Here is a 13,551-nt window from a genome sequence, read left to right as displayed (position 1 = left end):
AATCCACTGAACCTTTTCCCCCTGTAATAAAGCATTTTACAAACACCATGGTGTGAATTTTAAAGCATGCTCATTACTTGTCTGGTTATATAGCGAAGGATTAAAATGCAGCAGCTTTGAATAGATACAGTTGTATAAAAAATAGCCCTTTAAACCTCACCAGTTTAAATCTTCCAAATTCCAACTTTAAAAAGACAATGTATTTTTGTTAAAATTTCCGCCTTTATAATTACACTTTTGAAATTAAACTCACAAAATTAACAGTCACTGAACTTTAACTGCTTCAGGAATTATGCCATGATACATCAAAACTGGTCATGATCTAATAACAGCTGACACAGAGTAAGATAATGCTTGTTAAAAGGAGTTTTCTCCATACAATTCCTTTTCATAGCTATAGAAAAGTTTCCAGCACTTTCAATATTTCCTAAAGTCACTAAAACAAAACATATAAATGTATGTGCAGTCAGTTGTACGTGCCACTGCACATAGAACACTGCATTTTTAAAAATGCAACAGTTGACATTGTTAGAAAACACATTAATATTAATAACTCTTTGTAAACAGTAAATATTCACACCAATAAAGCGATGTAATTTAATTGCTGAATTATGCAAAGTTCCAAGATGGTAATGACTGACAAAAACATGAAACCACGTCATGGAAACCTCATAGACACTGGAAAGAGGAACTGATTACAAGTTGTTTACTGTTTACCAAAATGGAGACTATTTGTAACTCAGTACTGTAAACGGATTTATGATATTGGCCCTCTTTTTGGAGTCGTTTTCATAAGAAATTAATTTTATGCTAGATTGAGAGGTTACAAGAAGTTTCCTGTCTGCACAGTCAAAATATTATTGAAGCAATTCAGGTTGTCAGTAAAAGCTTAAACAAATTTGCTGATAATCCTGTTAATGACCCAGGTCAAGTGTTAACTGTTGTGGGTTATAAAACAGTGAAATTAAGGTTGCTGGTACCCTCAGGCAAATAACATAGTTACTGAAAAGGATCAGAAAAGGCTATTAAATTACAGAATTGTATAACTCATTCAATTTCTGGATACTATATAAACTGTTTTGAAAGAAACTGCATCCCTCTAAGTGAAAAAGTAATCATCCAAAAGTAAAAAATATTAGATCCAATTGAAATAATAGTGTCTTTGATTTATATGCACCTTAAGCGCATGGCACATTCTCAACCTAAGGTTTTTCTGCTTGTGTGTTGAAAATAGATGTCAACCCTAAAATGGGGAATGATCCACTCATTCAGATGTTAATTCTTCCTGACATTTTCCTCTTACTCAAAAAATGGTTCGCACTTCAATACTGTACATTGATAAAGCCTCTTTCGGGACTACTGAGATACTATGAGAGGTAAGAAATGTGTGGTTTTTAAAAAAGCCCAGTATGTGGCAGATTTCTTAAGAAATACATTTCACAAAAATTACCTGTTTCCATAAAAGAACAGTTTCTTTTAAATAAAACTTTTGGTGATGGTGCAGAGTATCATATGTTCCATCTCTCCCACACAAAACCACCAAAACTGGATTAGATAACTAAAAATGAAGTAGACCAACCTATAACTATTACTACTACTATTTTTCCCGCTCTTGCAGTGTTTGTATTGGCTGTAATGACCATATTTTACACAATGTTTTAGCACTAAAAATGCTTCTACAAAAATCTTAGCAATTCTTCCAGATAAAATAAATCTGGTATATTTTTGGTGGTAGCCCACAAACTATCCTCAATATGCCTAATGTACAGTAGCAATTACATGTACTGTAAAGCAATTTTGATTGAATTTCATCCTTTTTTAAAAGACTCAGTGATGAAAAATTAATTGGTTAATCCATAGTAAGTTTTATACAACTCATATATGTTCTATTTATCTATCCACGTATGGAGATTGGTCTACCCTTGACACACCCCTTGACCAAATTCTCAGTTAAAATTACTATAGTTTGTTCATTCTCACAGTTGGAAAAAGAAAACCTTTCTAAATAGTTACCACAAAATTACATAAACATACATTTCCCTTTAACTTCCTTTTTATTTAGGGTGTGGGGGGCACTGGCCACGGAAATTTAGAGCAAAGGGGTGGGAAAGAAGAAAGGTCATCAGGAGAAGATTATTTCAAGAAAAAAAGCAAAACCTTTTTTAACTTAGATTTTTAAACTGCATATTGACAATGGATTGTCAAATGTGTGTGTCAGACTGATGTTAGCAAATTATAAAAACTCAAATTCTTAAATTCACTGTATCCATCTAAATATATGGCAAACAAATCAAAAACCTTTTTCAAGTCTGCCTAAGTTACCACAAATATTAAATTGTTTAAAGTAGTTTTATTTTTAGAAGAAACACTTAGTTTTCATTTTGGGAAAGGAATATAAAAATAATACTCAGTCTGGAAGATTAAATACTTAACACTGCTGTCCCTTTTTGTTATCGCTTCCGTTGGCTGTACAGAAAACATTACATCTATTTCATACTGTATCTTGCACAAGATTTTTAAAGTAATAAAGAAAAAAAACTTAAGTTAAACTGGATGAGTCATAATATACACCACTGTCTTATTAGAAGCTTCTTTGGACAGCTACGCCTAGTACGCATTTCGTATTGCATAGAAGTTTTTTTTCCCCGCACTTTCCTTAATTTATTAAATTAAATCTCAAAGCCAGCAATTTTCAACAAAAGAAAAATTAGTGATATTTTAGCAAAGTTCAGTTCTCAAAAGTCTTTTTGCCTTAATTATTATCTTAGTTTACATTATGTGTCTGCCTGCAAGTGTCATGGAAGCGGAGATGCTCTGCTTACTGCCTAACAGAACTACATACTTTGTGAAGAATCTTTTGTAATAAAAACACACAGAGAAAGTAACCCCTGTGAACATGCTTGTTTTTATTAGACAAAATCATTTGCGATGGGCGACTCTATTTATAAAATAGCGTGTTGCTGGAGAAAGGCTTAGCTATGCACAACACTTTGAAAGTATGTTCTATTAAATAACCTCTGAAACATTCGCCATCCAAAAAATATTTATACAGACAATATATAACAGCTGCTCTATACTTTTTATGATAACAGTAAATAATTGAATCTTCCCAGCAATCAAAAGAGCTGATGTAAGAATTACTGGGATTTGTAAAGTTTTAATCATTCCTTAATTGTTTTTTTCCCTTTACAGGGGAAAAAAAATCATTTTACATAATAATTGCCTTACCCCGAAAGCAGTTAGGACATCACTCGGTTCATCAGTGTTACTTGGGCACCAAGAATAATGATCTTAATAGCACATATATTTTCTTCTCTGTGCAAATGTTATATATGAAGCAGGTGTAGATTCTGTACAATTGTTTGCTGCTAGAAGTTCTTCATCACCTTTTGACCTTTGAATTTTATAGATGAAAGTTGCCTTGGACACTGATCCTAGAGGCTGTGTCCAGTGTCTTGTGAGCAGGAGCACCACCTCTATTTATCTATAGGGAATGAATAGCCTTATATTTTTCAACTTAGATTTTAAATTAGCTTTCAAGACTGAATGTCCAATGGGTATAATTATTTTGCTAAAATATGTGTATTTTAATCACATTGAATTTTGCATGTTAACGTAGCGAAAGCTAACAAAAATGATATGCCAATGCCTTGTTTGAGGATTTTTTTTTAAATGTGATTCTTTTGAGTTAAAGACTGAAATTAAATTGTTACAGCAATAAAAGTAAGTTATCTAAAAGGAGTAGTACCACTGGCTGCTTTTTATTACATTAAAAGTTTCTGAAATGAAATAAAACAGGACTCATTATATTACTATCATTATGCATATAAACAGGGGTTGTGGTTTAGTTATCAGTAAGGAAATAATTCATTAAAAAGGACAGGTGTTATAGGTTAATTTTTTTAAGATACTGAGAAATTAGGTACATTAGCTACAAAGAGATCATTAGGCAACTAAGTTACTAATTAATAAATGAGTTATATTCCATGCATTAAATGTGAATCAACAGTAAGATCAATTTGGTAATTGTGTAGCTGGGAAGGCATTAAAAATATAACCTCAGTGGAAGAAAACACAAAATTCTCTATACTTCTCTTTCCTCCCTTTTCTTTTTCAGTCTTTCCTTCCTTTTTTTTTTTTAAAAATCTTTTGGGCTATCCAACACAGAAGATATACTTTTCATACACATAACTATATGCAGACAAGCACAGTGGGCATTACTATCATGGTTCCCGTTAGCGTCACTTATGCTCATTATAGCCTGTACCACGGAGTAGCCCATCACCTTGTGAGATGTAATAAACAACTTCCACCTAGTCAGTGAAATCCGGCCGCTACAGAAACACACGGATACGATCTCTCTCTCTTCCATCTAACGACCAAGCTCCCTTTACTTGTGTCATGGGTCACGGTCACCACCCCAACAGGTCATGCCTAGCCCCCGAGAGCTGCTCACACGAACAGAGCTACGTTTTCTTTTTTGAACTTTGTTATAAGACGAGTGCGAAGAAAGCAACCCCCCGCTTTGTATAAATTAACACACAGCATTGTGCACACTGCTGTCTATTTTGCATTGCAGCTGCAGGTTATAATTTTTCCAGCTGCCACCCTCTGATTTTGCAGGATTTTCTTTTACCGCTCATTTGTTCAGTCAAAGAAAATCTCAGTTCACCCGCTAAACAAACAGTTATCCCGCTGGACCACCTTAAAAAAAATGATGCGGACCCGGTTTCAAACAGGATCCAAACGTTAAGAAAAAGGCAAAGTGTAGCCACTGCTGGGATCTCTATCGGTGCCTGGCTTACTTACCTTCGTTGGTAGGATGGAGAATCAGTTCCCCAAAGCAGCTGAAGACAGAGCAGATGAGAAGGAGGAGGATGGAGATGTGACAATCCATGTTGCTGGTGCAGAGGGCAGGGAGAGGAGCATATCTTCATGCAGCATGCCACTGATGTGAGAGCGCCGATTGCAGGAGAAGTTACCATGCTCCGCTTGCAGGCTGATGTCAAGTTTGACACTGGAGATAAGGAGGAGTCTGCTGAGCTGCCTTTCTGCAGGCTGCTTCAGGGGCAGCTCGCTGGGTCCTAGTGCACCTTCTCCAAAACACAAAGGTAACACAGATCAAGAAGTGATCAAGTGGTCAGAGTCCGGGGTGCTGGGGGAGGAGGGAGGTGCAAAACTGGGAACCAGACTAGAAGAAAAAATACCAAAAATTATGAAAAAATGCAGCACCGGCTTTAATGTAGGTTGCTTTGTTTTAATGCTGTTTGCAACATCCTTCTCTGAAGAGATGGGAAAACATCTCACAAATGGGATGTGTGAGAAAGAGCAAACAGAGTGCAAAATAAAAGTTGCCTTGGGCGCCAAGCCCTAGGATAATGAGAGGAAAGGCAAACCTCAGCTGCAAGAGAAAAATCAATCATACCTGTAATTTACAAAGGCCCAGAGGAGCAGAGATGTTAGTCACCCTCCTTCAAAAATAATCATTAAAGGTGGATCAAAACTGCCTCCCACCTCGAACCATAATGCTACTTAGATCCCTAAGCATACCTGAGAAAAACCCTTGTCCCAGTCACACTTGCCTCTGCTTTTTAAAAGAACAAAGATCCCAGGTACATTCCCCAAGTAAAAAAGCCCCTCTTATCCCTCATTCTGCCTGTCAGTTCCGAGGACCCTTTCCACTTTCCCTGAAGTCCCAGACCAATGTGGTTACAAATATTTGGGCCTTAAAGTTACACATTCAGAGTCCAGCATTCACACAAGCAGCTCCTTTATAACGCAGTGTTCAGTTCCCACATGGCTTCACATACTGTGATCTTTCTGTGGTGCCACATGTAAAAATAAGCATAATACAAACCAAACACACACTACCTACTAATAAATCACAGGAGCAAACCCCTCCACATGCTGCATTAAGCAGCTCCTAGGGCCTCTGCAATAAAGGATGACATAATTCACATAGCTCAGGACTCTCGGTTCAACATTTCATCCATTTACAATCTGATAATATTCAATTACTGTTCTTTCCTAGGCTGAACACAAATGCAAAAGTAGTAATGCTATCAGAGCTCAATACTTCCATGGCAGAGTTATTATATACATTGTCAATCTCATTCTTAATCCCTGTGCTGCCGAGGGTAATTGTAGCCTGTTCTGCTTCAGGAATTTTGTGATTGGGGGGCTAAGATAATTCATATCCCAATGACTATGTTCTCTTTGAGATAACCTATGGAAACTACTGTGTATTAGCCCCTCATTCCCCCTATCCACAGCCCTGCTTGTTTTATTGGCACTGAGGCTTTTGTGGCTTTCTGATCTATCAGAAGATTCTACCCACGATGTATCATTTTAATCAAGTTCATTACATAACTATTTTTTTAAAATGTCTGCTCCAATTCCCTCATCCTAGGCCCCAAATGATGCCATCCCTGGGTTTGCTAGAGGAGAGTTACTGGCAGCTTCTGCTAGAGCTTATCAGCGCTACTCCATGTGTCTGCCAGAGGGGATCACTATAGAGCCACAATTGCTGAACCGTTTCATTTTATGGATCACTTCTTCGGATTGAAACACTCTTGTGGGCACCTTCCCTCCCAGCCTCAGTTACTCAGTCTCCCTATAGCAATCTGTGATTCGCCCCATGGAAAGAGCTCATATCGGAACAGCCGGACTCTAATTAAGCCAGCTTGTGCCAGCTCTGCAATTGGATATTTTTGGCAGGTCATCTTTTGATTTCTTTCTGGACACTGCCCACACTTTCACTAGGTAGCCATCCTGTGGCCAGGGGAGGTGGGGGATTGAATACACTTTTATTATTTGCACCAAGACTGTGTATCCATTTGCTTTGCAGGTACATAGAAAGACAAAGTCACTTGAGTCTGCAAACTAAACAGACAATAAAATAAAGGGGGCAAGAAAGGAAATAGTATCCCCATTTTACAGATGTGGAACTAAAACATAGAAAGATTAAGTTACTTGCCTAGAATCACACAAGAAATCTGTGGTAGAGCCAGAAGCTGAACCCCGGTCTCAAGTCCCAATCCAGTACTTTAAGACACAGGATCAACCCTCCACTGATGTACCCAGGTAAGTCAAGAAGCACAGATGTATGTCCCTGGGAGCTCTGCTGGTCACTGTTGTCAGCAAGATCCCCTAGCCACTGCTGTGTGTAAAACCCATGATTGTGTACATGGTGCCAATCCATGTTGGCTGTTAGGCAATACAGCACAAGAGTTGTAGAAAGGAGGAAATATCCTCAAAGAACAGTGGGATGCAGTTCTGCAGGAGGGGCACTCTCAGCCTTTTGCTTACACAGTACCCATGGGACTAACAGAAGCCATTTTTATCTGCCACAGTCCTTTGCCTATTAAGTAAGTGTAAGTAGCTGGCGACAGGGAGGCACGAGGACAGACAATGAACAGACTGGGATAGACCTTGTCCTCTACCAGCTCCATGGAGATAACACCGAAAAGGTAGTTTGGTTCTGCCCTCTTTTCTCTCTCTCTAATTTTGGTATCATCCACAAATTTAATCACACTTCAGTTTGCACCAAGAAAATACATGAAACAGCCACACAGGATGCAAAAAACTGTGTTTGAATATTGTTTTATTTTGAACAAGAGGGCAGTTCTTGAAAGTTGAATGGATTCTCTGTCCCTCTAGACCCCGAGTTGGGTGAATACCCCCAAACAATTCCTACACATATCCACTCAGCTAAACATTTATCTCATTCCATGGGTGTTTCCACCTCCTTAGTAATCACTTTCTGGGAACCTTTTACTGAATGAGCTAAAATAGCAGGAATAAGCATGGAAATAACGTATTTTAAGCCAGTATTTCCCAGTGTGTTCGACATTGCCCACATGCACCGGGAGACAGACTGACAGACCTCTTAATTGTTCTCCAGACTCTAAACTCCCAAAATGTCTCTCTCTAGCTGTTATGGTTGCAAAGAGAGCCTTCAAAATATGGAGGGTAACTTATACAGAAATGTCTTCCTGAGTTTGCAGAGAGCCTATAACTATAGCTTTCAAGCAGTAGTTTCCTTAGTCATGGGTGCTTAATTAAAGGCCAATTATAATTTAAAATGTCAGCATTGTTAATTATTTCACTGCTCAAAGCATGTAAAATAGGAGCAGAAGGATGATATTATGAATATCTATATCAATGTTTCCCACAGTGGGGATGGAGTGGGAGCCATGGAAGATATTGGTATTGCCAAACTCAAGCCTTTAAAAATCATGAGTCAAGATGCCCCCCAAAATGAGGGTTATTTTAAAATAATATATGTGGGGATAAGTTTTCTTTGACTTCTAGTTTGAGTATTTAAGGTGCATGGGGGTCACATTTCCAGGTTCCCCCTACCCCCCCAAAATGCTGTGAGTCTCATGCAGAATCTTGATTCTAGCAGTAGGGTGTTGAAGGGGGGGAAAACCCCTAAATATCAGGCAATAAAATTGTGAGAGTTGGCACCCCGTAGGCTTTTATCATCAGATGGTGGAATTGCAGGGGATGCAGTTGGTTTTATTTTGTTTAAAGGGCACAGCTTTCCAAATATTGAGAGTTTATTCTTTTACGCAAATATCAGACATTCATGGAAAACAAATTTTGGATTTGTAACCATATCTACAGTAGAAGACTTATGGAACCTGGAACACAATATCAAGTGAGCCAATCTACACAGATCCCGTTTGGGATTTCATGTATTGACAAGGACTAAATCTCAGGTTAAGAATGATTAACATATATAATTCACAAACAGAAGGAAAGGTAAAAATTCTATTCTTAATACAGTATATCTAAATGTATAGTCTATACTGGTATTCTGTATAATCACTGCGTATACATGGCAAGATCGTCTCTCTAGCTTCCATAAAATCAATCTAGAGAATGACATAAGCGTGATTTACGGTTTTCTGCCAACATTATACTTTTTTTTTAAATACATTAGAAATTAAAATCCTTCCTAAACACAAATTTTATCTGATACATTTTTCTTTCCTAAACAAGAAAGCGACACATTCTTATAATAGGAAGACGTGGGCTGTGGGGAGGAGGATCACAACACAAGGGCAGAGCACTCTGGACCTCATGCTCGCATACAAAATAGGAAAACAACTTTCTATCTGATGAAAAATATTACATGATTATTAGAAATAACTACAGAAATAATCAGTCACTTCATCCATTGGGATTATAAATCACATCTGCTTCCAAAAAGGCTTTTTAATGTCTGTGGAGCTTGATTTGTACTTTTAAATTGATTGCATCATACAAACTTGCATCTAATCTTTGAGATTTGAAATCAAAATAATTATCAGTTTTTAAAGCATATAGCCAAATATAAAATCAATTTTTGCAAAAGGTCTAACCAGTCTAGAAGACCTAAAATCCTCCATTTATGCATCTAATAGGTACAGCAGCACCTGTACAAACTTCTCCGTGATGCCTTGCCAATATGCTTGGCATCCTTGGGCTGATGGGATCATCTTTAGTTGTGACAGGATGCTTCTGCCTGCATGTTGCTTCAGTCTTCAACCTCTGCTGCTAATTCATGCCATTCCTGGGTGTATATTGTAAGGTAGATCCCTCACCACCAGAAGTTGGACCAACACCATCAGCTCATTAAACATAAGCCACATAGGGCCACATTTTCTAAAAACAAACAAACAAAAAAAAAACCACTGTACCCAGAATCAAGACCAGATTTTAAAAAGAGCTCAGTTTCCATTTAGGCACCAAAGTAAGTAGCCAGATTTTTTTTTTTAATTCATCAGGCTGAAGGCTGAGCTGTCAACATTTCAGCCCTAAAATTTCATAATGGGAACTGCTGGGTGCTGAGCTCTTGAGAATGTAGCTGTGACAGATTGAAAATATCTTGTAATATCCTGATCCAACCTTCTGGAATTAAGATAAACCTTATTGAATTAATGTTCATACCTTTAGGGTCCATTGTATTAAAATGTGATTGTATACGTGTTATTGCGGTATTGTATGTACCTTTTCTAATAGAAGGGAGGATGCTAATATACTTCCTCTGTTATAAACACTTTGAAGACCCCCCTCTGAAGAGGTACGGATATATACTAGTTCAAACTGGATTCTCCAGGGACTTTTGGATAAATAGCCTGGTTTTAAACTGGTTCAGGCCTTCCTTCCTGATCCAGCAAACAGACAGGACCCTTGATCCAGAGAATACCCCAGTTCTTAGGGCTTGGCTACATTGGAGAGTTGCAGCGCTGGTGATGGGGTTACAGTGCTGCAACTCACTCTGTGTCCACACTTGCAAAGCACGGCCAGCGCTGCAACTCCCTGGCTGCTCATCAAGTGTGGCCACCAAAAGCGCTGTTATTGGCCTCCAGGGTATTAGGAGGTATCCCAGCATACCTTTTCAGCCACTCTGCTCATCGTTTCGCACTCCACTGCCCTGGGCTCAGGTGACCCACCCTTTAAATGCCCCGGGAATTTTAAAAATCCCCTTCCTGTTTGCTCAGCCAGGTGTGGAGTGCAATCAATCAATCAATCAATCACTGACCATGCCTCCACGCCCCAAACGAGCCCCAGCATGGAACGCTTCCGAGCTGCAGGACCTCATCAGTGTTTTGGGTGAGGAAGCTGTGCAGCCACAGCTGTGCTCCAGCCGTAGAAATTATGATACCTATGGCCAGATATCAAAGTCCATGCTGCAAAGGGGCCATGAACGGGATGCTTTGCAGTGCAGGGTTAAAGTAAAGGAACTGCAGAGTGCCTATTGCAAAGCCCGTGAGGGAAACCGCCGCTCAGGAGCTGCCCCCATGACCTGCCGTTTTTACAAGGAGCTGGATGCGATACTTGGGTGTGACCCCACTGCCAATCCGAGGACCACGATAGAGAGTTCACAGCACGGAGAGGAGGGGGATGGTGTAGAGGAAACCGAGAGTGAGGCTACTGGGGTGGTGGGAGACACCCCGGAGTCCCAGGAGGCATGCAGCCAGGAGCTCTTCTCAAGCCAGGAGGAAGCTAGCCAGTCACAGCAGCTGGAACTAGTTGGTGAAGAAGAAGCAGAGGACCGGGTTCCCGGTAAGCAGCTTTTATTTTAAGGATGGAAATGTTTTGGGAGAGGAGGGGGGGGTTATGGCTGCATGCATGCATGCCTAGATGTGGAATAGCCCATTGATGTGGTCTATCACGTTGCGGTAATCTGCCTCGGTAATCTCTTCAAAAGTTTCAGCCAGAGCGTGGGCAATGTGCTTGCGCAAGTTTATAGGGAGAGCCACTGTGGTCCTTGTCCCAGTCAGGCTAATGCGTCCGCACCACTGTGCCGTGATGGATGGGGGGACCATTGCTGCACACAGGCAAGCTGCATAGGGACCAGGGCAGAATCCACATTGCTGTAGAAGACCCTCCCACTCTTCCCAGGTAACCCGCAGCAGCGATATATCTGGCAGGATAAAATCCTGTGGAAAATGTAGGGATAGTGTTCAGTGCAGGTCCCCCCCAGCTGCTCTCTGCTTTCCCCAATGCACAGAAACCCCAGTGAGCCCTGACTCAAGCAGCTCCCCTTCCCAGGTGAGTCGCGGCAGAAACATTGATTCATTAATCACTCATTCCCCATTACTCACCATGTCTTCGCTGCTGTGGCCTCTCTGTGTTATGTTTGCTATGTATAAATGATGCTACAAATAGTCTACAAACTCCTTCACTGTGATTATAAACAATGCAGCCTCTGTATTAAATGTTTCTATTTCTGTTTTTTTTTAAGTGTCCTTGAATCCTTCGGCCCTATCACAGCCTGCTGAAAGACTACAGAACTTGAGGAGGAAACCAAGGAAAAGCAAAGAAGATTTGGTGAAAGCAGTTATGAATCAGTATGCCAGAAAGAATAAGAGGCTGCAGGACTGGAGCGAGAAAATGCATCAGTGGAGGGAAACACAAAGCAGGAGAAAGGAATTGCTACCAAGAAAAGCACAAAGCAGCTGATAAGCCTCCTGGCACGCCAAACAGACTGTATGCAGTCACTCGTAGCCATGCAGGCAGATCAGTTCTGTGCTAACCCCGCTCCCTCCCAAAGCTCTCTCCCTTGTGCCCCAGTGTTTGCTCAAAACCCCCTTCTCCAGCATCCTGGTTCTTACCCCCACCAGCTGCCCCCAACACCTGTATGTTCACTTACCAGCCCTGAGAACTACGACCCTTACCCTATGCACTCAACCCCCATCACCATGCAGCATATTAATCCTGAAGTGCAGCAGGCATTGCACAGCAATCCAGGCAGGACATATTCAAACCTCTGAATGTACAGTTCACCACCCCACCCCCCTGCCCTTTTATGTGCTGTATTTTGAATAAATGATTTCTTGGCTTTTAAAACAGTTTTTATTATTGCAGAAAGTGAAACATACTGTACCCCAAGGGAAAAACAGGCACTGCAAATCATTGTAAGCACTGCACTTCACTCCCGTGCAAGGCACCAAACATTACTGTTGGCTTTCAGCCTCAAATTGCTCCCTTAAGGCATCCCTAATCCTTGTAGCCCTGTGCTGGGCCTCTCTAGTAGCCCTGCTCTCTGGCTGTGCAAATTCAGCCTCCAAGTGTTGAACCTCGGAGGTCCATTCCTCACTGAATGTTTCACCCTTCCCTTCACAAATATTATGGAGGGTACAGCACGCGGATATAACCGCAGGGATGCTGCTTTCCCCCAAGTCTAGCTTCCCATAAAGACATCTCCAGCGCCCTTTTAAATGGCCAAAAGCACACTCTGCAGTCATTCTGCACCGGCTCAGCCTGAAGTTGAACCGGTCCTTGCTCCTGTCAAGCTTCCCTGTATACGGTTTCATGAGCCATGGCATTAACAGGTAAGCGGGGTCTCCAAGGATCACAATGGGCATTTCGACATCCCCTGCTGTGATCTTGTGGACTGGGAAAAAAGTCCTGGCCTGCAGCTTCCTGAACAGGGCATTGTTCCGAAAGATGCGTTCATCATGCACCTTTCCAGGCCATCCTATGTAAATGTCAATGAAACGCCCACGGTGATCCACAAGAGCTTGGAGAACCACAGAGAAATACCCCTTCCGATTAATGTACTCGGATGCCAGGTGGGGTGGTGCCAGAATAGGAATATGAGTCCCATCTATCGCCCCTCCACAGTTAGGGAAACCCATTTGTGCAAAGCCATCCAGAATGTCCTGCATGTTCCCCAGAGTCACGGTTCTTCTTAGCAAGATGCGATTAATGGCCGTGCAAACTTGCATCAACACTATTCCAACGGTCAACTTTCCCACTCCAAACTGGTTCGTGACTGATCGGTAGCTGTCTGGAGTTGCCATCTTCCAGATTGTAATAGCCACCCGCTTCTCCACTGACAGGGCAGCTCTCAATCTCGTGTCCTCGCGCCGCAGGGTTGGGGCGAGCTCAGCACACAGTCCCATGAAAGTGGCTTTTCTCATCCAAAAGTTCTGTAGCCACTGCTCGTCATCCCAGACTTGCAGGACGATGATCCCACCACACAGTGCTTGTTTCCCGAGCCCAAAGGTGGCGTTCCATGCTGCTGAGCACGTCCGTTACTGCCACAAGCAATCG

General features: G+C 41.0%; 1 protein-coding gene across 2 annotated transcripts in view; it reads right to left on the bottom strand.

Moving 5' to 3' along the window:
• EPHA3 (EPH receptor A3) overlaps window positions 1–5,131 on the bottom strand; it is a 339,991-nt gene extending 334,860 nt beyond the window's left edge. For both annotated transcript variants that reach the window (XM_050957205.1, XM_050957206.1), the window contains exon 1: window positions 4,810–5,131. In XM_050957205.1, the coding sequence (XP_050813162.1) occupies window positions 4,810–4,897 (88 nt within the window). In that variant the 5' untranslated portion in view covers window positions 4,898–5,131. The remainder of the gene's footprint in view (window positions 1–4,809) is intronic.
• Window positions 5,132–13,551: the final 8,420 nt, after the last annotated feature.

The sequence above is a fragment of the Gopherus flavomarginatus genome, chromosome 1, assembly GCF_025201925.1.
Source record: "Gopherus flavomarginatus isolate rGopFla2 chromosome 1, rGopFla2.mat.asm, whole genome shotgun sequence".
Lineage (NCBI taxonomy): Eukaryota > Metazoa > Chordata > Testudines > Testudinidae > Gopherus > Gopherus flavomarginatus.
Note: the sequence above shows the minus strand (reverse complement) of the source record. Positions and strands in the feature narration are given on the sequence as shown.